Source organism: Amphibalanus amphitrite, unplaced genomic scaffold (assembly GCF_019059575.1).
Source record: "Amphibalanus amphitrite isolate SeventyFive unplaced genomic scaffold, NRLGWU_Aamphi_draft 000006F_arrow, whole genome shotgun sequence".
NCBI classification, from domain to species: Eukaryota; Metazoa; Arthropoda; class Thecostraca; order Balanomorpha; family Balanidae; genus Amphibalanus; species Amphibalanus amphitrite.
The window spans coordinates 1846991-1872828 of NW_024881502.1; the positions used below are offsets into that span (position 1 = coordinate 1846991).

At 52.2% G+C, this 25838-nt stretch overlaps 1 protein-coding gene across 1 annotated transcript in view; it reads left to right on the top strand.

Moving 5' to 3' along the window:
* Window positions 1–23910, top strand: part of LOC122377949 (lachesin-like) — an 84069-nt gene extending 60159 nt beyond the window's left edge. Inside the window, exons 4-6 of the mRNA XM_043358591.1 lie at window positions 8027–8154; window positions 17185–17353; window positions 22726–23910. Coding sequence (XP_043214526.1) covers window positions 8027–8154; window positions 17185–17353; window positions 22726–22892 — 464 coding nt within the window. The 3' untranslated portion in view covers window positions 22893–23910. The remainder of the gene's footprint in view (window positions 1–8026; window positions 8155–17184; window positions 17354–22725) is intronic.
* Window positions 23911–25838: the final 1928 nt, after the last annotated feature.

A 25838-nucleotide genomic window follows, 5' to 3' on the forward strand; every position in this document is an offset into this window, starting at 1 on the left:
GCCCGCCGCGCCGCCGCAGTGGCCCGCGCTAGAAGTGGCGCGGCCGGCGGCGGCGGCGCACGGCCATAGCGCCGCGGCGGGTCGGGGCGGCCAGTCCAGTCCAGTCCGGGGTCCGCGGCGACCTCCGACCGGTCCACAGCGACCTCTGACCGGTCCACAGTTACCTCCAACCGGTCCACAGTTACCTCCGCCCGGTCCACAGCCGCCCCCAATCGGTCCACAGCCGCCCCCGCCCGGTCCACAGCGACCTCCAACCGGTCCACCGCCGCCCCCGCCCGGTCCACAGTTACCTCCGACCGGTCCACAGCGACCTCCGACCGGTCCTGTTGCAGCATAATAAACGTTGAGCACCCAGCGGGCAATGCATTTCCATGTGTCACGTTTGGGTTGCTAGTGAACGTGCGCACGCGCAGGGTGTTGCTTCTTCATCTCAAGAACGACTGAGCCAATTGGGCTCGACTTTGGTACACCGTTAGAAACCGGTTTGAAAGGTAATCCGTACAAGGCAGTTGGAGGAACCACTTAACACTTCTGCACTTCTACAAGCTCGCACGCCCGCGCTCCATCTAACCTGGCAAGGCATGGTTACTCTCCGCCAACTAATCAGAGACATATCCTGAGTGACGTCACCCCTGACTCACGCAAGGGGTACTCACTACTCCCCTTAGCAAAGTAAGATCTAGCAAAGTAAGATTGACGAATTTTATTGAGAGTTTTGATAACATACTACGTACATATGCTGTAGAAACTATACAGATATCAGTAGAAACTGACCAACGTACTCTCCGCCGAAAAAAAAGAGCTCCGAATCGCTAAGAAATGGATAGTTTTTAAAATAGATACCTATGACAATTTAAAGCTCCCAGCAGCAGCAGTAAATCAATGTGTCACAGAGCACCTAGCTTCAATATTTCTTTTAAGAAAAAATTTGAAATTGTAACGAAATTCGTTCCTACCCCGTCCTCCACCTCCCTCTGTACCTACTTACTGCCCAGCCCCCTCGCCCACTTACAATACCCTTATATGGTCCTCACTCCTCACCTGCGACGCCTGTCCCCGCCCGCTTCTGATTGGTGCTATGATATGACGTACATCTATATGTATGACGTGTGTGTATGACGTTTGAATATAGCGGCCGACGCCGAACGCCGAGCAGGAGCTGTGAGAGGATTCATTCGAAAGCCAACCGCCGTAGTGGCCTGACGTATCGTTATTCAAAGTCTCGGCCGACTGTTTATTACTTTTGGATTCTGTCGTCAAATTTGCAATACATACTTGAAGAAAAGAAAAACCGTGTTGGTTATACGGCTGAAACAAGAGGTCCCAAAACAGACTATCACAGAAGAAGAAATTGTTTATTTACTTTTTACATTTGTTACAGAAATCAATTATAATTAGATAAATTTTATGATTTATTATCGATTTTATCAACAAACCATATTTCATTTCAAACATATCCCACGCACCGACGGGGGTCTGCGCCAACTTAGAACCGACAGGGGGATGACCCCCCCCCCCGAGATCTCGAGAACGAAGCAAGAAAGCGACAAGCGGTAAACGGCATGGGATACGCGCGGACAAGGTCTACAATTTTTACAAAGGTTCAGGTCAGGTCAAATATGACGCCGCAGGGGAAAAAAGTCAAAAAGGCTGCGCAGGATATGAGGAGTTTTTTCTCGAATACTTTTCGAAGAAGCCAAGCTAGGAACAAACTAATGGCACAATCGTGATCATCTAGACAATCCGCATCGAACCATATAACTATGTGTTGCCCTCGAAAGGTCAAGGTCAAAGGTTGACAAGCTTCGCTTAGCGGGACTCTGTCCTTGTGAATCCTTCCAATCAAAAGGTTCGGACTAAATTGATAAAAATGTCCCTGCAGTCGTCGGGGTTAATACCGGCCCTTTGCGTTATGGGAACAGTGCTAGCCCGGTGGAGAGTTAATGTTTGTCTTTAGGCCACCCGCTGTTCGCCCAGCCGCTCGAATTTCACTCTGCACCAACGCGTTCTGATCGATACAACGCTGCAGCGTGCGGCTTCATGCCTCCTCTGTTCCTTACTGAATATTTATCTACCCATTTCAGCTCGCTTGTATGCCCAAGTGCCGCCGCTGAGAGTCGGCGCCGCGGCCGGCGGGGCGCTCCGCGTCAGGCCGGCGGAGGAGGCTCCAGGCCGCCGCGCCGCCGGGAGTCCGCAGCGCTCCGCTCCAGTCCGGCGCCGGGAGCCCACAGCGTTCCGTTTCGGGCCGCCGCCGGGAGTCCGCAGCGCTCCGCTCCGGGCCGCCGCCGGGAGTCCGCAGCGCTCCGCTCCGGGCCGGCAGAGCGCTCCGCTCTGCAGGCCGGCGGTGGAGGCTCCGGCCCGCCGCCGGGAGTCCGCTCCGCTCTCCGGCCCGCCGCCGGGAGTCCGCTCCGCTCTCCGGGCCGCCGCCGGGAGTCCGCAGAGTCCGCAGCGCTCCGCTCCGGGGGCCGCCGCCGGGAGAGCCGCTCCGCTCCGGGCGGAGGATGCCCACTCACCGCGGCGTCTCGTTACAGATCCGCGGCTGCTGGGCGGCACGACGCGCCCCAGCGCTCTGTCGCCACCGCACCGCTGTGCCCAGCAAAGGTCACTGCATGACCCCAGGTCACCGGTACTGACCAGACCGGGAACCACAGGTCGGCCCGTGGAGTGTTATCCCCCTTCCCCCTGCCCTTTCAGCCAGACTTGTGCGACAGTTCTGGTTCACTAAATACACCGCACCAAGTGTCCCGAGTCACTGGCGCGTCCAGACTAGTGGTTTTGGACCCTGCAGGGGTGGCATGCAACGCTCTTATGTAATTCTCAAAAAGGCTCCCGAATTTTCAATAGAAATCGTCATTTTTCACTACTGAGCAAGCTTTTTCAAATAAAATGTGTTTTTTATGGAAAAATGACAAAACTTCGCCAATTTTGACGAAACAGGCGTTTTGGGCATATGCCCCTAATGCCCCCCTTGGGTCCTTCAGTGTGCCAAATTAGTACTCCCACTAACTCGTTATACTTTGACTGCAGTGTGCCTAACCTGCACCTTCAATTTAGTTATGTACTGACATGCAGTCAAGCTTCAACAATATCCCACGAGCCGCGGGGGGGGGGGGCATAAAGCTGCCCCCCGTTATGCTTTGCGTGATATCTCCGAAACCTGATAAGATGTGAACTTAGGCCATATTTGAAATTTGTTGCTTGCAGCAATTGAGATAACGTCACAGTGACGTCATTAACCCGCGCGCCGACGGGGGTTCGCGCCAACTTTCAACCGGCGGGTGGATAATATATCCCCCCCCCCCCCCGAGATCTCAAGAACGAAGCAAGATAGCGACAAGCGGTAAACGGAATGGGGCACACACGGACAAGGTCTATACAATTTTTATTGAGGTCATTTTCAGCTCAGATCAAAGATGACGTCGCAGAGGTCTAAAAAGTCAAAATAGCAGCGCTACATGAATTGTTTTTTTTTTTTTTAATTCGACTCGGCTGCTCAAGAGGAACGGAATGATACCATTTTGAAAGATTTATCTTTATTATGTGATAAGTTATTGGCACAAACCAGACATGTGCATGGATCCGAGAGCTGGATCTATGATCTCAGTGGATCTCTCGACAAAATAGAGGGGTTGGATCTATGATCCGAGTGGATCTCTCGACAAAATTCAGGGGTTGGATCTATGATCCGAATGGATCTCTCGACAAAATTTAGGGGTCGGATCTATGATCTCTGTGGATCCAGCGGGCAAAAATTTGTGGAGGACCTATGATCTGTATGGATCTCACGACAACATGTAGCCAATGAAACCCTTATCCTACATAATTGTACACCTTACAGTGCAATACAATTGAGAATTGTCACATGTGGACATGGTTAAGACCAGTTGTAATAATTAATTAGGTATCATCATTAAATTTGAATTTAAATCAACAACATTTGTACTACATTTAAAATAAACCAAGAACATGCACATTGCTACTTTTTGTGACCAATTGTAACTTTTTTCATGACAGCACTGATGACAATCTTATCAACAAGCTACAGCCACTTTAGTTCAATGAACAAACAGTACAGACAGATGCAGTGGCAGCGGGGCACTGAAGATTTTCATTTTGGTCCCATTCTTTCCATGCAACGCCAGTAGGGCTAATGTTAAAATGCCAAAATCTATGGGGGGCACTGTACCCTGGTGCCACCCCCCACCCCCCACGCCTGTTCCGCCGCCTATGGACAGATGTTAGGAAATCAAACCTGGAAGCCAAATAGGTCAGTTTTGTTCAAAATAATCCAGCAATCCACTTCTACCAGGTATGAAAACCCAATGCAGAATGTTCGTATGAGCTATTAGTATGTGCAACACAATTTCGATTTAGTAAGAATAGCAACCAACCTCTAATACTGTCCTAATAAAATAACAAGTTCAAAAATGGCATCAACTTCTTCAGATTACCTACTTTTGGCATCGTGCCACGTGTGGTGCCATGCTGTGCTGTCGTTAGGAGAGAGCCTTCCAAAAAAAGACAAACGAAATTCACAGCTCACGTTTTGGTAATATAGTTTTATTACGTCATTATCGTTTGACCAATGAAAAATCTTAATTTGACTAAAACCGTAATGATTCCAAAAGATTCCCCGTAATAGCCCTTCAAACTAATGACGTAAGATATTGTGATTCTTTTGAAAAGTGAATAAAATAAAGATGCAAGGCGCTCACTCGCGTATAGCACTAATTGATTGTCTTACGTTTACGTCATTAAATTCAACGCTACAAAGATGATATTCACAAACAATCGTATCGTAAAATTATGTGAGGCAGAAAAAAATGAACATTCTTTTGAGAAAAAAGTCCAGGCTTTTGAATTTACAGTTTAATTTTTTATTTATTTTCATTATACTCGAAGGTAGAACGCTTAGCTCATTTCTTTTTTGAAATGACGTCACGAGTTCTATTTAGATACTGAATAATCATTTTACGATAAATATCCAAGGCCATTACAATTGATATTTCGCTTCCCATCGCTTCCACAGGCTGTTGAATATTTTTATACTTTTGTTTATATCTCAGTTTCCTTTATCAAATATTTCTTTCAATAGATTAAAATACCTGTCCTTTACCTAACCAAGCCACATGTGTCAGTATCATGTTTTATTGTTTATCAATCAATTGTGTAGCTGGAAACTGGAAAGCCTCATGGTGTCTAATGCAAGATTGTCTTATCATTATGTAGATTCTAACATGAATTGTGATGTGATAGGTATCTAATAATGTATTGTTCATTTGTCATTACTTTGACTTACCTCTATGTTAATTGTTAATGCAAACTTTTCTGTTGGTATGTGAACAATCTTCATGTCACTCAATTCTCTCAAGTTGTGACCGTCATGAGCCTCCTTTATTTTGTATTCTGTATAATGTAACTGGATGCCTTCACTAATATGGCCTTTGCATAAGATTGTTTGTTTCTAACCATACTTTGGTATTCATAACTTCTTATGAAAGAAAGTTGTTAACATTTTGAGCACCTATGAGCTATGATCCCAATGGATCTCACGACAAAATTGGGGAGCCAGATCTATGATCCGAGTGGATCTAGCGACAAAATTGAAGGGTCAGATCTATGATCCCAGTAGATCTCTCGACAAAATTGAGGGGTTGGATCTATGATCTGAATGGATCTCGGATCGGGATCCATGGGATCGGATCTCAGATCCATTTTTCCGGATCCAAGCACATGTCTGGCACAAACATCACTTGACCTCATTTGACCTTATTCGACCTGACCCTTGCCATATGTGGAAGGCTTTTGGTGTCAATACATACAATACATACATACATACATACATACATACATACATACAAGTACAGTCTGTCCTAAAAGTACCGCGCAAAGTAGCCTGCGCCTGAGTCAAAGAAGCATTTAGTCATTAAAAGCCCATGTTATTACCGAAAACATTTTTTTCGTGAAAAGGGGCTATTATAGGTTTTTTTTTTGCCTTCTGAAAGCTAAACTGCTGATCTGATGTCAAATCTTAACCCTCGCATGTGTGCGGCGTTTGCCAGCTTCTAATGTGTAGGGGGGGGTCGGTTGGACCCCCCCCTTGCCGTTTCGCCCCTGATCGAGCTAGAGCTTCGCGGAAAAAACGAGCGTGTTGCCCGTGACGAGAGGAAGCCGATGATACCCAATTTTAAGGTCCTAGGTCATTGGTTGACCTTCCAGGTCAGGTCAATGACCCAAAGTCGGGAAAATCGGGACCTGTTAGAAAGTCGTAAAGTGTGGGTGCTAAGGGGTTTTTCGGGGTGCTGATCACGAATATCGTGTTAGTTTTGATCACAGATGATGTCTTGAAGCATTTAGACCAGGTCGGGTCAGGTCAGGTCAGGTCAACCAGTAGGCGTCGTGACGGGTATTCGTAGTACGTGTCAACCGCCTCTGACAGCTTCGTAACATGTTACGAAGTCACCAAAACTACTTCGTAAATGTTTAAATGGTTGCTAAATTCGAATTCAGCTCCAAAAACTAGCCTAGAAACATGTAAAACTCGAAAAAGTGACCCGAGGTCACCCGAGGTCACCAAAGGTCAATGACCTGACCTGACCCTCAGGTGACCTTGACACAGACGGGAGTAACATCAAATCACATGTTTGAACGTTTGAAACCACGAAAAGCTTGCAAACACGCGGCTAGTGCGAGCCGACATACGCGAAATCGCGATTCCGGCCAAACATGGTCTCGGAAAAGAGGTCACAGGTCAAAGGTCATTTGGGTCAGGGTCATGAAATTTTCAGGGTAGGTGTCAAATTGATCAATGCGAGGGTACTGAAAGTTTCGTCGCGATCGGCCGCTTTTTACGCGAGTTATTCGCGAAAAACCATGGGGGGGGGGGTCCATCCGACCCCCCCCCCCTACACATGCGAGGGTTAAGACACTCAAACGAAAGAACTAAAAGACCTATCGAATGCGCTTTTCCGCGATGCTGTAGCTCTATTGGTTCCTGAGTTAGCCGTCGGGTGTCTCAAAATTGTTGAAATCGGCAAAATTTGACCTTTGATGACCTCTGGTGACCTGACATTTGACCTCACCTTAATAATCACTGAAGTGTCTTCTTCCTTATTTTTGACTATCTTTCGATTGCCGCCTACCGCGTGTCACTACGTGGCCCAGGAGCCGAGTTAGATGGGGAGGTGGGGGGCGTGAAAACGCCCCCCCCCCCCAAGCACTCGGCGGAAAGTTCAGGCCACCAGCACGACGCGGAATAATGTGGCTAAAAGGAGTGAAGTTAGGTATATAAAAAGTGCTATATGGCTCACCAATAAATAACTAATTCAGCTACCGATCTACTCAACAAACGCCACTTAGCGCTTCCTTCCTATTTAACCTTTTAATTTCTTCACTGCTCGTGCAGTGCTCATTTTACTCGTGCGTATTCAATTGACTCATCCCCACATAAACACTGCACGGAAATCCATTTTCCGCGTCATTCAGCTTCTTTTGGAAGGACAGGCATATTCCCGATGGTTTGCTTGCAGGCAGCTTCATTGGAAGCACCTATACCAGGTGCAATGTCGCGTAAGAAACTGTAACATGCTTCAATTTTATGGAAATCAAACGGTGTGTTTTTGTCAGTCAGCTCCGCCCGGCGGATGTCGCTTTGATGGAGGTGCGGCTCTCCCGGTAGTCTGGGCCGGTAGTCCGGCGGCGAGGGCGCGCTCACACGCAGACGAGCCCAGACTCGCCCGCTTTCATCCTCAGAACGTAACAAGTACCGACACCAATCTGACCGCTGAGTATAACAGACACTTATACCGACACCATTCTAGACCTAGTGTAACAGATAACTAGCGACACCAATTTGACTCCTGACTCCTGAGTGTAACGTATGCTGACAACATTTCTAACCGAGTTCTCGGCGTTTTGATACTGAATGCATTTGTGACTGAGTGTAACAGACACCGACTGAGTTCCTACTACGTGTATGTAGTCGATAATGACCCCACTGACCCTATGTCGGACCGGCTGCCGTCAGAGCCCGTGACGGACCTGCTGGGCGGCCCGGAGCTCTTCATTGACGCCCGGAGCACCATCAACCTGACCTGCCTGGTGCGCAACTCGCCCCAGCCGCCGGCATTCATCTTTTGGAAGCACAACGGCAAGGTGAGCCGCGGCCGCACACTGCACTGACCGCACACACTGCACTGACCGTACAAACACAGACCGACATGTTGGCGATGCCCTACGGCCACACTCGTGCTTCTCGGCGGGTTTTAAAGCTGACCGCTGGCCGTTGGTCTCTTGTGTATTAAGTTGCGTCCACGTGGGAGAAATGGTGATCGCATGAACGAAACCGGAGCGATCTCCCTGTGCGCGTAGACGTAACACGGGGCGTCGCCAGATGTAATGACCCCCGGCTCCAGACTGGCTTTAGGCTGGCGGAGCAAAAAAAAATATATATATCACGCGAAATTTTGGCAGCCACCATTGCCCTTTGTATCAGACCCGGAGTCGGAGTCGGAGTCGGAGTCCGTCAGGAGCCCGGAGTCGGAGTCGGAGTCGGAACAGCACTACCACGACTCCGAAACCCTGGTGTGAATGTTGTGAATGTTTAGGTTAGTACCGCGGATACGGATTACTAACCTAAATCACCACGCAGTAATCGCAGTAATGCCCACGCAGTAATGAGCAGTAATCGCCACGCAATTTGAAAATGTGGAGCACTCATGATTGTTCAATACAATACAATACAATACAGCATGTATGCATACGCCATCGTAAGCGAGCCTGGATCACCCATTGTTACCTAAGCGCGTTGAAATAGAACAGCTCGACGTCACTTGAAAGCGGACAGAGGGACGGCCTTTCAGACTGTGACTGTTAGCTGCCAGATCAAATCAGCAGCGGAGTCGACAATGGACCAGTTGAGGACAAGCGCACTCTGGGGAGGCAACCTCTCGGATTTTCACATCCTACTTCCTCTCCAATCATTAAGGTGATATTCAATAGCAAATGATCGTGTGATAGCAGTACACATTCCTTTATCATTACATAGGAACCTTTATTTAACTTGTACTTTGGGTGGCCCAGAAAAAACGCACACAACTTTAAGTCAATATTCCTCAGAAACTGATAAAGATACAACTTTGAAACATCGAAGAGTCAATGCGGCACATATGTCCAGTAAATGGTGTGATTTTCATGCTATTCGGTAAATTACTTTTTGAACGGTTCGTGTTTTAAGCATGCCATGTAAAAATTACTTTTTTGCTCCGATGTTTACTAAAAAATGTGAGTGAACGGGTTGCTTCGAGCAGGAAACTTTCACCTTCGCACTTTCACCCCGGCACCGCGGCCTACAGCCAGGACTGCCACTGGCAGCTAGTCTCATTGATGGTTCGGGTCTCAGGATGACACATTCCCTCAGGCAACCACGATGGCTCTGTGCCAGCGGCAACATTATCGGAAGAAGTTTCCAGTGTTCTAACCATCTTGTGGCTCAAATGCTTTCCTGGCTGACATCCCTGGGAAAAGGTAGCTTTTCAACCAGTTTTTTTTTTGTCATCTGCTGGCTTTGTTGTTTTTCATGAGCTATTCTGTGGTCTTCTGGTACAGGAACCAGTCTGCTTTAGTTTGTTATCCTTATCCGGTCGATTTACTGTTTGATCTACTGAAAGGAGGGTAATCAGCAGCAGTCCATGTACATACCACGCCACTCCTGCTCGAAACATGCTTTGGTGTTGAAACGAATGGCATCCATGAGCACCATTTTGGCTCAGTATTTGAAGATTTGACACATAATTGATACAAAAATATTTAAAATAAGAAGATACGTGCTGGTTTCATTCACGTGCTCTAATTTTCTATTCTTTTTTTATAACATGGAACGTCTAACCCAATCATCACTATCGTTCGACATCGGCAAAAAAAGCAAAAACGTCTTGCTTAATTGAACTCAAGATCGTCAGCTTGAAAATCATGGTAAAGTGTTATAATTTGGCATTTCAATGCGCAAAGAAATGACGCAAACTTGATGAAAATTTTGGCTCGTTATTTGCACTCGAATTTGAGATATAAGCCTCCAAAGTTCGGAACGTTTTTTCTGGGCCACCCGGTATAGTCTTAAGTAAACTTTTTCACACTCATTATTTGATTAGCAGTTTGTTCAGCATTTCCGTTCCCTTCTCCACCGCTGAATACTACATGTATATAAGCCCATCTTGATATCATTTAGGTAAATAATATACCTGTAAGACCTGGTCCAGGTAAGCGTTCAATTTATGTTAATCTGCGCCCCGTAGGGCTGTCGGCGGACCATACCACCCGTAGGGGGGGGGGGGCACCCCAATGGGGCGCGGGTCAAGATTGTAAAGAATGGCCTTCGTCAATTTTTTGTATTTTTTTTCCATTAAGTAATGATGTGGAGGCCGCAAAATTGAGCTGACCTCATTTCATTGGCATTGAAAATCAAATATGTATAACTTGCACATTGTGTCACTATTGTCAACCGTTGAAACTTCAAAGCGACCAGTCAGTGTATCGCTCTGACGAGCACATGGATACCTTCTTTGCTTAGGTTACCTGACCTAACCTGGTGACCAAATCTCGAGGAGTTGATCTGAAATTTTCGGTGCAGAAAAACAAAATGCGTAAAAGGGTGTGCCCAAAGCCATGTCGCTCCATGCTGGAGTTTGTGTTTATGATATTCGTGTAAAAAGGCATGGAGGGTGTGCGAGAAGCCACCCTCGAGATACTTGCGGTCTACGGAATCCGCGTGTGGGGTCCGAACACTGCCCTCCAGCCAGGCACTCGATATACTGCACGGGCATTTCACAGGATCCTCTGCGCGGGACCACACGGCGGTTTGGAATGCTCTGCGGCGGCCGGCACCATCTTTGAAGCTGGGCTGGTGCCTTTTTGCGCGCTCCGCACCCGAGAGTGTGCCCGTGTGAACTGAGTCGGGTGCGGTCGGCCGGCGGGACTGGAGTGGCGTGCCGTCCGCCCGTCTGACAGGTGAGGGCCGGCCGGGGACAGAGCGGAGGCTGCCAGCTGCGCCGGCTCGGGTCGGCCGCTAATAGCGGAAACTGGAGCGGCGGACCGACCGACGCGTCGGTCGGGGACTGATCCACCCACTGACAGACTGATCCACCCACTGACAGAATGATCCACCCATGGACAGACTGATCCACCCACTGACAGACTGATCCACCCACTGACAGACTGATCCCCCCACTGATAGACTGATCCACCCACGGACAGACTGATCCACCCACGGACAGACTGATCCACCCACTGACAGACTGATCCACCCACTGACGACTGATCCACCCACTGACAGACTGATCCACCCACTGATAGACTGATCCACCCACTGACAGACTGATCCACCCACTGATAGACTGATCCACCCACTGACAGACTGATCCACCCACTGACAGACTGATCCACCACTGACAGACTGACCCACCCACTGACAGACTGACCCACCCACTGACAGACTGATCCACCCACTGACAGACTGATCCACCCACTGACAGACTGATCCACCCACTGACAGACTGATCCACCCACTGACAGACTGATCCACCCACTGATAGACTGATCCACCCACTGACAGACTGCTCCACCCACCGACAGACTGATCCACCCACTGACAGACTGATCCACCCACTGACAGACTGATCCACCCACTGATAGACTGATCCACCCACTGACAGACTGATCCACCCACTGATAGACTGATCCACCCACTGACAGACTGATCCACCCACTGACAGACTGATCCACCCACTGATAGACTGATCCACCCACTGACAGACTGATCCACCCACTGATAGACTGATCCACCCACTGACAGACTGACCCACTGACAGACTGATCCACCCTCTGACAGACTGACCCACTGACAGACTGACCCACCCACTGACAGACTGACCCACTAATTGACACACTGACCCACTGACGACTGACCCACTGACAGACTGATCCACCCACCGACAAATTGACTGATCCACCGTCTGATAGACTGTCGAGTGTCGACTGATCCACCCGCCGACAGAGTGACTGATCCATCGTCGGCCGGAGGGATCTTCCGACCGTCTGGCAGACCAGTCCATGCGGAGTGGAATTGCGAGGCAAAAGGACCGGACGCCGAGCCGCTCTGTCAGAAAACTGTCACTAACATCGTGACACCTGCCCGCATACGGCCCTGCGCCGGGACGGTGGCGGTCAATGCAGTCATCCAATGAGCACAAATACGTGCTCGGAGCGTATCCCTATCCCTAAAACCTAAAACCTTGCCATCCCTAAAACCGAATACAAAAAAGCATCCTTATCGTATCACGGTTGTAAGATATGGAATGGGTTACCTCCACATTTACGACAATGCTCTATCGCCGAGTTTAGCAAATACCTTAAAAGTAAAGCGGATGCTGGCGAATTAAGCGGTTAGGAATGTAGCACTGCGATGCGTCTTATTCGAATGTGTATACCTATTGTGAAGTTGTGCATAAGTGTGAATTGCAAATGTTAACAATCTTGTATGATATGTGCGAGCGGTGCGAGGCTGCGTTATCTGTGCTTTTGCCAGTTCCCGTCGTAATGCCCACTTGTTTGTGGTTGTCGGGTGAACCGAAAAATAAATAAATAATAAATAAATCTATAGCGCCGTCAGCGGTGCTCCGCGCTCACTGTTGCTTCAGTGCAGGGGCGGCGGCTGTCCGAGCTCATTGGCGGCTGTGTCGGTGGGCGCGGGTGCTGATGTGCCGCGTCTGATTGTGTGTCAGCGGAGCCGTGTGGTCGATGGAGGAACAGTGACACTGGCTCAGTCCGCCGGCCGCGGCGATAGCGCCGACCCTTTGTGCGCGTCGCGGCGCCGGCCGCCGGAGTGGCCCCCGAGTGGCGGAGTGGCCTCCGGAGTGGCCCCCGAGTGGCGGAGTGGCGGCCTGTGATGCCGGCCGCCGGGACGGGCCGGCCGCCGGAGTGGCCCCAGTGGCGGCCGCCGGTCCGGGCCGGCCGCACAGCACGGGGCTGACCTCTGGGGACCTGGTACACACCGTCCGACGGAGCCTCTGGAGCCGGGCGCCGTCACTGAACCTTCTCTGACCGGGCCGTCCACTGAACCTTCTCTGACCGGGCGCCGTCACTGAACCTTCTCTGACCGGGTCGTTATTGAACCTTCTCTGACTGGGCCGTCCGCGCCCGAGCAAACTGTGTGAGAATAATATCACCTACAAGATAAATCAAATTTCTGCGTGCACCGCAGCTGCGGTTACAAAGAATTTCAGAGATGCATATGAAATTGAATGAATCGTGTCGGTGCGTAGCAGCCGCGTCGTGGGCGTAACAGCATGTATCCTGCGCAGTTCAGCAATGTCTGTCCCACGCGTCAGTGCCTGGCTACATACAGCGCCGTGTCACGGCGGCCAGTCCGGCGATATGGAGGCGAGGCGAGCCGGCTTCATGAAAGCCGCAGCCACGCGCAGAGGCAGGAACTTTTTTAATCCGCGCCGTGCTGGGGGGCGGGAGCGGGGGGCGGTGTTTTTACCCCCCCCCCCCTCCTCAGTTTTTTTCACGAATATCTCTAAAACGGTATACCTGTTTATACATCTGTTCCACACATGTGAAACATTTCAGACCCGGGTCGTTCAAGGTCAGGTCACCAGGTCAGGTCAAGTGACCTTACCTAGATCTGCTCGGCCTCTGCCACTGGTCCTGGCCTTACTCGGACGGTCCGTCCCGTCCCGTGCCGTCCCGTCCCGCGGCGCTGCGCTGCTATTTGTCTCTGTTGCGCAGCAGTTGAAATGTCGGCTGGTCTGCTGGCCGGACGGGGCCGCCGTGGCGTCGCCATGAATTTCTATGGTCGGCGGCGGCGGGTGCTCCGCTGCGCTGGCCGCAATGAATCAACGAGCTCTGCCGGCCGGCCAAAATGTGCCGCTTCGGCCGCCTGTCCTGTCCTGACCGGCCCTACCCCGACCCTGTCCCTGCCCAACGACCCTGCTCTACCCTGACCGATCCTGCCCTGCCCCTGCCCTGACCGATCCTGCCCTGCCCCTGCCCTGTCCTGTCCTAACCGATCCTGCCCCTGCCCTGACCGGCCCTGCCCTGCCCTGACCTGACCGACCCTGTCCTGTCCTGCCCTGACCGACCCTGTCCTGCCCTGACCTGACCGACCCTGCCCTGCCCCTGCCCTAACCGGCCCTGCCCCTGACCGTCCCTGCCCTGACTGACCCTGCCCCTGTCCTGTCCCTGCTGTCCCGTCCCTGCCCGGCCAGGGTTCGGCGGCTGGCGGCCCCCGCTGCCGCGCGCTCGGCCGTCTGCGAGGCGCACTAGCACAGCTCCCTGCAGTGTTTTATTTATTTATTTATTTCACGTCGCGACAGACCCATCCATTCGAGAACGGCTATTCCGGGCGTCATGTTATTTGGAAGATGTGATGGATAAAACATTCGCTCTTAGCACACGCATACAAAACACACTCACGGGTCCTCATCGCCATACTGCTCTCGGAGTAGCAGTGCTCGGTACTGGGCTTTGAACTGCCGCGGCCCCAGGCCTCGCACGGCTGGTGGCAGTGAGTTGTATGTTGTCACGGCTGAATAAAGAAACCGTCGGCGGCCTGACTCTGTGCGGATCGCTGGGGTCTCGAAAAAGTCAGCTTGGCGGGTCTCCCTACCATGAACACTACGGCGGGTAACAATGCCTTCACGCAGCGACTCAGGCTGTCCCGTAGCTAGCATTCTCTTGAGCAGAGTCACCGAATGAAACCGCCACAAGTTCTCAGCAGAGAGCCACTTCAGGGTCTTCATGACATCGCTGACATGGTCATACCTACGTCGGCCAGACACCACCCGAGCACCGAAGTTCAGTAGCTTCTGAACTCTGGACAGCTGGGTCACACCGCAGCAGCCATAGACTACCGGACAATAGACACAGCCAGAGCCTGCACCAGTATTGTCAGTGTGTCCCTGGGCAGCGAGTGTCTACTGTGGCTGTGGCAGTGGTATGTAGGAGTTTGACAAGCATCTATTATAGGGCCGGTTGAAAACACTGCCTTACCACAGGGAATGTCGCGAAGCGTATGTTTTGTGCGCGCCAACGAACCGCGCTGGCCAGGTCTTTAACTGTGCCAGTTGGCGTGCGGCCACTGTTCTCAGCGGGGGTGGAGCACCGCCCGCGCGGTCCGGTAGAGGTGAGCCGCCGCCGCCGCATTCATAGCTCATCTGTCGGAGGTGGCGGCGCCGCGCCTCAGCCGGCGTCGATTTATGATCGCGTGAAATATCACCACGGCGCCATTACGTTCGCTAATGAGCTGCGGCCGGGCTCAGATCGGCCGGCCAGCAGGTGATAATCACATGCTCGTTACTGGCGGGCGGCGCGGTCGGACCGGCTGGGGCCGCAGGGGGTTCGACCCGCCACCGCCTGCCGCCGCTCGTGCAAAGGTCGCTGCAGAGCGAGCACTGCGGTTGGCGCGGCGGCAGCGCGCCAGCACCGGCGGACCTTCTGAGGCGGCCAGCGAGCGCCCTAAGGTCAGCCGGCGCCCCGTCAACTGCTCACAGCGGTACTGTGACGCTGTGGCAGACAGTGTGTGCCGGTGGCGGCGGCGCGGCCGGTCCGGGACGCAACTCCTTCACCCAACCATCGACCGACGGCCGGCGCCGCCCGGCGTCCGTACGGGCGGCGCCGCCCGGCGTCCGTACGGCCGGCGCCGCCCGGCGTCCGTACGGCCGGCGCCACCCGGCGTCCGTACGGCCGGCGCTGCTCGGCGTCAGTGCCGTGACCGGCGGCCGGCCAGACCCGGCGGTCTGCGCCCGGGGCTGTGCCGGGACCGGCGGTCGGCGAGACCCGGCGGTCTGCGCCGCCCGGCGCCGCCGGTGCCGGGACCGGCGGCCGGCCAGACCCGGCGGTCTGCGCCGGGAGCCACCATTACCCAGCAGACAGGCCGCCAATAGTGCAACGGAAACGGCCACTTTGCGCCACGAGCTTCATTCTGCTGATACCCTCTACTTGACTGACGATTTGGTCATTCACAAACGGTTTCACTGACAGTGCAGTACTTTGTCAGTCAGAAATGTTCCTCCAGTGCATTATGGCGATACTCAGTGCTTTTTTCGGCGATGACTGTCCATCAGCCCACACAACGTCGCCGGCTTCCCGGTACTGTATCAGTTTGAGGCACTGTACCGGGAACGATTGTTGGCCGCACTGCGCTGTAGTATACATGAAGTTGTGAATGGCTTGGGCAGCAAATGTAACTAATGGAATCAGACACACTGGCCGCGCGGCTCGTATGGTTTTGGTTAGCACAGAGTGATTCCTGGTCGCCGCCGTCTGTGGCATGATCCGAGCAGTCGCGCCGCGGCGCACATCGTGCACCCCAGCCGAGCGGGGCCCAGCGGGGCCCAGTGGAGTCCAGCGGGACCCGAGCGGGGCCGAGCGGGGCCCAGTGGAGTCCAGCGGGGCCGTACGGGGCTCAGTTGTGGGGGCCCAAAGTTGTGGGGGCGGTGCCCCCACAACTTTGAGACGAAACACCGCACTTTTTATGCAAATGTTTTCTCTTTTTTTTGAAAAAGTCAAGGGATGAAAAATAAGTCGCCTAAAACCGGTGAGAAAATTAGATTTGGGGTTGATCTCTATTATGGTGTGCTCCCCCCAGTCTGAAAGTAGTTCCCGCGCCCCTGTAAACGCCATTAATATCCAGTAAGCTGGGCTCACAAGTTCGCAGCACATTCAGCAATCGCTCTCACAAGGTACTCCTTTTTTCAATTAATTGAACTGTAAAGGCATTGCTTTGGAATGCTCGATATCATACAAATGTGTAAAAACGGCCCAGCTTTGCCTGACGCGTGCCTGCTGAGTGCCATAATGTGAATGCGCCGCCCACTGCCGCCAGCTCAGGTCGGGTCAGGTCAATGCAGCTGTTGTGAACTATAAGTAGGTATGCACCGCCCTCGGGTGAGCTGGGTGCCGGAATATGCTGCACCGCTCAGCGCGTGAGCCGGTGCCCGGCGCCCTCAGGTAGTGTGTGTGGTGTGACCGGTGCCCGGCGCCCTTAGGTAGAGGGTGTGAGTCGGTGCCCGGTGCCCTCAGGTAGTGTGTGACCGGTGCCCGGTGCCCTCAGGTAGTGTGTGACCGGTGCCCGGTGCCCTCAGGTAGTGTGTGTGTGTGTGTGTGACCGGTGCCCGGCGCCCTCAGGTGATCACGTACGACTCGCCGCGCGGAGGCGTCTCCGTGGTCACCATCCAGGGAGAGGTGACGTCCAGCCAGCTGCTGATCCGGGCGGCGCGTGCCACCGACTCGGGCCTCTACTCGTGCCAGCCGGCCGGCGCCGCCCAGAAGAGCCTCCGGGTGCACGTGCTTCAGGGTGAGTTCCTTCTGAGTAGCCACTGCACTGGGGGGCGCCGGCGCGGCGGTCGGTGGGGGCGGGTAAAAACCAGCCGTGCCGGTCATGTGACAGCCTGTCAGGGCTAGTCGCTACCAGTGATGTCAGTTACAGAAAATTGGGATGCCGGTACCAAAATAAATGCCAACCAAAAACATGAGAAAATAACAAAAAGTCGCACCGGCTTGAAAAAAATTGAGAGAGATGCCAACGTTTTACCAAATACACTTTTTTACCAAATACGCTAACACAAACACCAATTCTTCAGTTCTGTATTGAGAAACGTGATCATCGATCAAACACATATCGAAGCGCACACAGTGCAGACATGACTGCGCTGCGCCCCGGTTTTCTTATCTTCCGCCTCCGATCTCAGGACTTCAGGAGCGAGCTGATGTACACAAACAACGCTAGTGACACTTCTGATGGAATGCTGCAAACATACTGCAAACAATACTGCAAACAATGCTGCAACCAGGCAGCCGAGAGGAGCCCCTGTTTCATAGAGTGAGAATCGCCTCTCGCTGAAAGCCGACTCGACGATGCCCCCCCCCCCCCCCGGTGTTGGCGGCCATGCACCACGCCGCCGACCGACCGCCCGCCCACCGCGACACCCGTCCGCCCGCCCACCGGCATCTGACCACCCGCCCACCGCGACACCCGACCATGCCGGACAAACGCTTCTGTAGCGCCGGTCAGCCCTGTGCTAGGCGCTACTAAATTCTTCCCCGAAATGATTTCTTGGTCCAGAAATGATTAGGGAGGGCTCAGCTATGGTGGACTAAAGGACACACGCTGTGCGAGCTGCTGTAGGCCTAACAATATCAAGTATTTCTAACAATAAAGAACTGTGATTGCAATATGATGACAAATAGTTGCATCACTCCGCCAAACCAAAAGAGATACGGCTTTTTGTGACCCGGCATGAGAAGCAGAAGGCTTTGGGGATCATTTTCATGTACTTCGGTGACGAGGACTTCGCACCAGCAGATGTCACTGATCAGCCTGGGCCGCGCCCAGCCTCTCGGAGCAGCCTGGGCAGCACCCAGCTGGGTCAGAGGCCTCGGAGCAGCCGGCCCCGGCTGCTCAGCCGGGGCGGAGGTCTCGAAGCAGCCTGGGCAGCACCCAGCCGGGTCAGAGGCCTCGGGGCAGCCTGGGCCGCGCCCAGCTGGGACGGAGGTCTCGGGGCAGCCTGGGCCGCACCGAGCTGGGACGGAGGTCCGAGAGCAGACTGAGCCGCTCTCGACTCCACGTAGAAGCTCTCCCCTGGCCATTCCTGGCCCATCGGGTCTGGTGGTTTCGCCAGATCAAATCATGCCGATCCCAGAACTCACTATTAAGGCTCCAGGGAGGTCGGAGAGGGGAACAAGGAAAGGAAAATGTATGATTATAACAAGTTCGCCGTACATACAAGAGAGAGCTTCATGATGAGGAAGAGCAAAAGAAGAGGAAGACCCAGTTGAGGTAGCCCAAAAAAAGAGGAGCTGAGAAGGCTACCGAGTAGACTAAAAATCCGACGAAGAAAAGGTCACAGAAGGCGCGCAACTCATATACCGATAGCGCTGCCGTTTGTGGTGCCAAGCCAGCTAGAGCAGCTCTTTGTCACACTATCCGAGTAGGTTTTTACTGGCTGTGGTCATTTCAGGTCAAGCTAGGTCAAAGTCAATGATATGTGTTTGTATGTCTGTGTGCGTCTGTGTGTATACTGATGTGTGCACCGATCGGTCTGTGTATCCCTATTAATCATGAGATCATGATCTGAAAAGCTTTCAACAAAAATGCAGTCAAAAAACTTCACGGAAAGTAAATTCAGCAAGCCAAAATGCAATGTTTATAGATGACCTAAGTTGACCATGACTCTGACCCTGACATCTGCACATCGTCGAATAACATGTTCCATGACAGGTGGGAGGTAAGACTAGCAAAAACATACCAAAATCAAGGTGACAAAAGCTCACAAGACCCATAGCCAATGCCAGATATTGAGTACCTATTGGTCATTTGGGTCATGACATGACCTGGAAAACGAGGTCATATCTCCGAAACCAAATACCTACCACTGAAACTTGAAAATTTCAGCCCTCAATGTTGTGTGCGTTTTGTTTTTACTGTTGGAAGTTGGAACCATGGCCCAATCTTTCCAAATGCCGTAAATGCGCATTCACGGCATTTGGTAACATTCAGAACTATTCCACATTCACCTACTCATTCGTTCAGGCAACATTCATAATCATTCACACTATCAAAATCATTTGACAAGCAGTATCTGGATGTAAATAAAAAGGATGTCTTTGATATCAGTGCCGTAAACTCCTCCCAGTGCTGCCAGATCCTATTTACGGCATTAATAAGATTGGGCCATGGTTTCAGAAACCGATTAATTTTTTTTTTTTGCCACCTTTTTCACGCAATGTCGTGATCGCAACTTAAGTCACAGCCATCAGAACCACACTGTTCTTGAGTCAATGAGGAGCAACCATTGTAACTAATTGATGAAGGTGAAGTCGCCAAACATGTAGGTCCCCGTGTCATATTGACATAGGCACCGGTCCCCGGACCATTAGCGCGAGTCTGCGCGGCGCAGCTGTCACAGTGCGTCGCCCCAAGACTCGTTGGACGCGGCTCGTCGCCGGCGGGGTCGGCTGTCAGTCCCCCCCCCCCCCCGTCACGTCGCCGGTGGTCCTCCTCGGGCATCCGTGACCGTCTGTCGGCCGTCGGCGGCGGCCACTGACACCTCCTCAATAGTGGCGGCTGTGCGCGTGCCAAATCGGTGCGCCGGGCCGTGTCGGCCTCGGCCGGCGCACGGCAGCGACTGTGCCAAATTTGTCGGCGCTAGCTATTTTCGAAAAAAAAAACTTTAGGGGGTGGGTCGCATCGACCCCTTCCCTGCCAGGGCGAGGGTTAATCCACGGTTTAGCGATTATTTTTCAGTGAATCCGCGAATACGGATTCTTTTTTAGAGAAACTGCGAAAAATAATATTTAGTGCTTATTAATGCTGTTATATTTGTACAGGCTCAAAGATTTTTAGCCAGTGACATGCTTTCCGATCGCCGAGCCTTTTGGCGCAACATCAGGGACTTCGCTTTCCGTCCTTCCCGTGGTGGAGCTGGTGCTGGCGAGGGGGTACCACCGGGTCAAGAGGACACTTTTAACGCCCATTTCGCAGCTGTTGGGCCGCGAATCGCTGCTGAGCTGTCCGCCAGTGACCCCTCCCCACTCCCGCCGCGGCCGCCGTGTGTTACGTCGGCGGGGCTGCGTCTGCAGCCTGCCACGCTGCCGGAGCTGTCGCTGGCTCTGAGTCGGTTGTCTTCGTCCCGCGCAGTCGGGCATGATGGTGTACCGCTGCAGGCTATAAGATCGTGTTTTACTGTCATAGGCTCTCATATTTTACACATTGTGAACGCGTCCATCATTTCTTGTACTTTTCCCGACACAAGGAAGCTCGCTACAGTCGTGCCTTTGCACAAGTCCGGTGCCAAAGATCTACCAGGCAATTTTAGGCCAATCTCTATTTAACCTGTGTTATCAAAAGTGTGTGACAAAAATTGTTTGTACTCAGCTGTCATCTTATCTCGCTCGCTGTCACCTTTTAGCTCCGTCACAGTATGCTTACCGATCTAGACACTCAACGGAGGACGCGCTGATCGACGCGGTGGAGTGGATGACGCGGCGTGTCGACGATGGTGATGTTGTCGCCGTCACGTCCATCGACTTGAGCCGGGCGTTTGACAGTGTTGACCATGACGTTAGAAAGCTGTGCTGGTATGGTATTGATCCTAGATGGTTTCGTAGCTACCTGACTGGTCGACGGCAGGTGGTGAGAGGTGGTTCCTTGTCCTTGCCTCTTTCCCATGGGGTTCCGCAAGGTTCCCTAGTCGGTCACATCCTCTTCAGCATCTTCACAAATGACCTTCCATCCTATCTTCCTCACGTTCGCCTCATCTACGCCGACGACACCCAATTACTTGACTCGGCCCGTCCTAAAGATCTATCCATCCTTAAATCCCGACAGGAGGATACCCTCCGTGCTGTCCTCTCCTACTTCACATCCAACTCCTTAAAAATGAACCCATCCAAGACCACTCTGCTCCTTGTCGGCAGTGCCCAAAACCTTAAGAAAACCTCATCCTTCCACCTTAGCCTGCCAGACTACTTACTAACACCCTCGCCATTCGTGAAGATGCTGGGAGTGACCCTAGACCCCACCTTATCCTGGGAAAAGCACATCTCCAACGTTGTCAAAAAGTGCAATTCCATCCTTATATGTCTGTATAAAATTCGCCATCATCTTAGTCCCGACATCCTTAAGCTCCTTATCCAGTGTCATACCTTTCCTCACATCCTGTACTGCCTCTCTGTCTGGGGTGGCGCCGCTGCATGCCACCTTCACCGTGTGCAGAAGGCGATGAATTTTGGTGCGAGGGTTGTCTCTGGCGTGCGCAGGCATGACCATATATCGCCGATCCTAGCTGCGCTGGGCTGGTGTGACGTGCGCGAGCTGGTTGAGCGCCGCGACTGCCTCGGCGTCTACAGGGCGCTGAGGGACCCGCACGCTCCCGCGGCGATCCGCTCCCTGTTCTTCCCTCGTACAGCGGTTTCCCGGCGCAGCACCCGGTCGACTGAGGCAGGCGCTCTCGAGCTGCCTCCATACCGCCTGTCCGCGTCGCGCCGCGCGTTTTCTTACTGAGCGGCCGCGGCGTGAAACCGCCTGTCGCCGGCTGTCACCAGCTCTGTAACCCGCGCCGAGTTTCTGCGCCGGCTGTCGAACTAGTCGAGGGTCTGGTTTGTCCGACTTTGGACCGTGTTTTTATATACCTATCTCTTGATTGTGATTTACTGTGATATTGACTGTGTCATGTTTTTATCTATGTACTCTGACTCGGACTAAATATTAAGCCACTATGTGGAAATATCCTCAATACACCGAACTTGAACTTGAACTTGATACTTGAGTGGAAACCGAATCCTGTTGCCGATGGGAAGCTGCACGTGAAGTAAAAAAATGACTCATTTGCCGACATGACAATAACAACCAGAGTACCGGAATGGAAAACTAGCGGACAAAACTAGTGTTCCCCAGCCTGTCTAGGTGTGTGTGTGGGGGGGGGGGGGGGGAGCGGCATTTTCTGTTCTCCGTACTGTCGGGGTGGGGTAAGGCTGGTCTGTGCTCTATTTATGCACTGTCGGGGGTGGGGTGGGGGCTGGTGAGCAGTCTGTTTTCTGACCTGTGGGGACAGTCTCTGTTCCCGTCCTGCTGAGGACAGGGAGCGGAGTCGGAGTGGGGTGGGGGTGGTAAGAAGTCTCTGTTTTCCGGCGCCCTCTCATCGCCTCTCTCGGCTCTCTGTGCTTCAGGGGAGAAGCCGGCAGCGATGCAGACCGGCGGCGGCGGTGCGTTGCGCCCGGCCGCCCCGCTGCTGACGCTGCTGACGCTGCTGATGCTGCTGATGCTGCTGAAACTGCCGCTGCACACAGCGCTCGGCACGGCGGCGGTGGGCGGCGCGGCGCCCCGACTGGACTGACCCCCAACGTCCCTCCCTCGGCTGGCTCAGCGGCCCTCGGCTGGCCCCCAGCGGCCCTCGGCTGGCCCCCAGCGGCCCTCCCTCGGTGGGCGGCGCGGCGCCCCGAATGGACTGACCCCCAGCGGCCCCCGGCTGACACCAGCGGCCCTCGGCTGGCCTCAGCGGCCAGTGCCTCCCGGAGTGACCGCCTTCCGGCCAATGGCACAACGCAGCGCGAGAGGACACGATAACGCTCCTCCGGTGACCCATACACGGTCCCGCAGCTTTTAGAAGCTTCTGTTGGTCTGTGCCCCTTCCCGTTCGTTCCACCGCCATTGGTATATTTATTTGGAACGGTTAAGCAATCAAACGGTTCAGCGCTATAGATCGTTTTCCTCAAAAGTGTTTTGGCTCCAAGTATAGATACTTTCACGCGCTCTTGAAGCCTTTCGACTTCTTCTTTTGACTTATCGCTCTTTTCACTGGCTAAAGCCAGTGAAAAAAGCAAAAACTGAGCCTGAGAAAATTGAACATTGCTTGATTAAAATATGTGCTCTATTCTCGATTGTTTCTATCGCGGCGCCTTTTGGAACTAAATATGAGAACAGCAATGAGGCAAAACTTGCATTGCGATGTTGAACGCTACGGTGGACAGAACCGCTTGGGTACTCGATTCTGACATCGCTGATACTGAAAAACAGTGTGTTCCTGAAGCTTATGACACTTTTTGCCGTCAAATTGCCGTTGAGAGCTAGTTTTATCCAGTGACATCATAGCCTGCGCCAACTAATCTACCGAGCACAAATAAAGAAAACAGTTAAAATATATTGGCGGCTGGAATTTCTTGGGTCAACCTCCGTTAGGTCAAGTTTTCGAAACTCAGGCAACAGCTTCGGTAATGAACTTGGAGCCAAACCTCTCTGGCAAAGAGCGAGCTTAGAGGGACCCTCCCACCTTCAAAAAAGTTATAGAATTGGCACGAAAGTGATGTCGCTCGGTTCAGAAAGGGCGAAAACGAATATCTACCAAATTTCATCGAACAATATTCATCGGTTTTCAAGATATTAGACTTTTACTTTTGTTTACTTTTTTGGGATCTCCGCTGTTCCTAGCGACTTTATTTGAAAGTGCGGCACTTGTTGCGCGCAAAGCAGCATATACCACCGCGTGCTACCAAACATTTTAGTAAAAGATTTAAAATCGTTACATCTACGCTGACGTCACACATTCAGAGGGGGCATTCTAATGCATTAGCCCCTCTGAATGCAACTTTGAAATTAGTTATTTTCTATTTGAGGCATTTCTCGATCTTGTGAGTGCTCAAACCGGTAAGTGCAAGCCAGGGACCCCATTTTGGCTGTCTCAACTCAAAACTAATGGTGGGATGGTCACTTTAAAGGAAATAGTTCACTTTCACGAAATTATTTTTTTTGCAATGGATTTATGATTTTTTATGTTCAAAATGATCAGCAAAGAAAATAAAACCTATTTATGACAAAAGATTATTTTCTATATTTTGATATAGGAAGAACTTTTCAGTTTCTGTAAGGCACAGGCGATCCAGTATGAAAAGAGCATGGGTCCCGAAAATTCTTCAGAAACTAGAGAAATTATCGCGGCCACCGGCATTTGGGCGATCTGCTGCTGCTGAATGTCCTTATTGACCAGTACGAGAATTTCTCTAGAGTTCTCGTAGATAATTTCTCTACTTTCTGAAGAATTTTCGGTACCCATGCTCTTTTCATACTGGATATGAATATATGCAAGGCACCTTTTTCGGGACGAGAAATAGAATATCTTTGCCTAGGGTGATCGTTGGGCTGTAAAAGCTCCTGATTTATGCTCGTCTCAGCCCAGGCTACGGAACTGCTATTCCAGTTCAAAACCCATGTTAAAAAGTGAACTATTTCCTTTAAGTCAGCATGATTTGCTGTCGTCAAATGCAGTCAAATGCAGTGACATTTCGTCTTTAATTCGACATTTCTGGTGGAGCCCTTCATTTTAGTTCTGTGAACTTCATGCGCCAAATACCGAGAAACAGTGCACACTGCACAGCGCTCGGGGACTACCTCCGTGACACCGAGTGGTCACCTGTAGTAGTCCCCGAGTACCAATGCACCAGCTGCTGAGGCCGCCCGCCACTACACCAGTCCCCCGAGTACCAATACACCAGCTGCTGAGGCCGCCCGCCACCACACCAGTCCCCCGAGTACCAATACACCAGCTGCTGAGACCGCCCGCCACTACACCGAGTGGTCGCCGGCATCGGGTGAGCCGCCATTGTGTCGTGGTGAGCTGAGCAGAGCAAGGCACGGCATGAGCAGTGGTGCCTCAGTAACGAGCAGAGCGGTGGTGACGAGCAGCGGTGGTGTTATAGTGACGAACAACGGCGCACTGGTGACGAGCAGCGGCGCCCCATGGTGATGAGCAGTGGCCCCTGCAGGTGACCTCTCGCCAGTGGTGCCCGGGTGACGAGCAGTGGCCCCTGCAGGTGACCTATCGCCAGTGGTGCCCGGGTGACGAGCAGTGGCACCGTGTTGCCGCGCGGCGGCGCGATAGGCATGGACTGCGCTGCGGTGTCCGGCATATCCGGCCGGTTCCTGTGTGTGTTTGTGTGTTGTGTGTGGGTATGTGTGACAGTGAGTTCAATGAACACACGGACCGGGCCTCTACAGTGGACAGGGCAGCGAATCGTGTGCGTGTGTGTGTGTGTGTGTGTGTGCGTGTGTGCGTGTGTGTGTCAATGAGGTAATGCTGCAATCAGAGAGAAAGGGAAAACCGTCGTTAGAAGGTATATGGTACATACGAGTAGCAACTTTTTTGTTTGCTGATCTCATTCAAGAGATTCGACATCTGTTCCCCGTTTGCGTGATACTGGATTATCAGAAACAGTATACCTACTTATTTGTTATCTGTTTATCGAGGTACTTATAAACATTATTAACATGATCCATATAGGTGTGTACC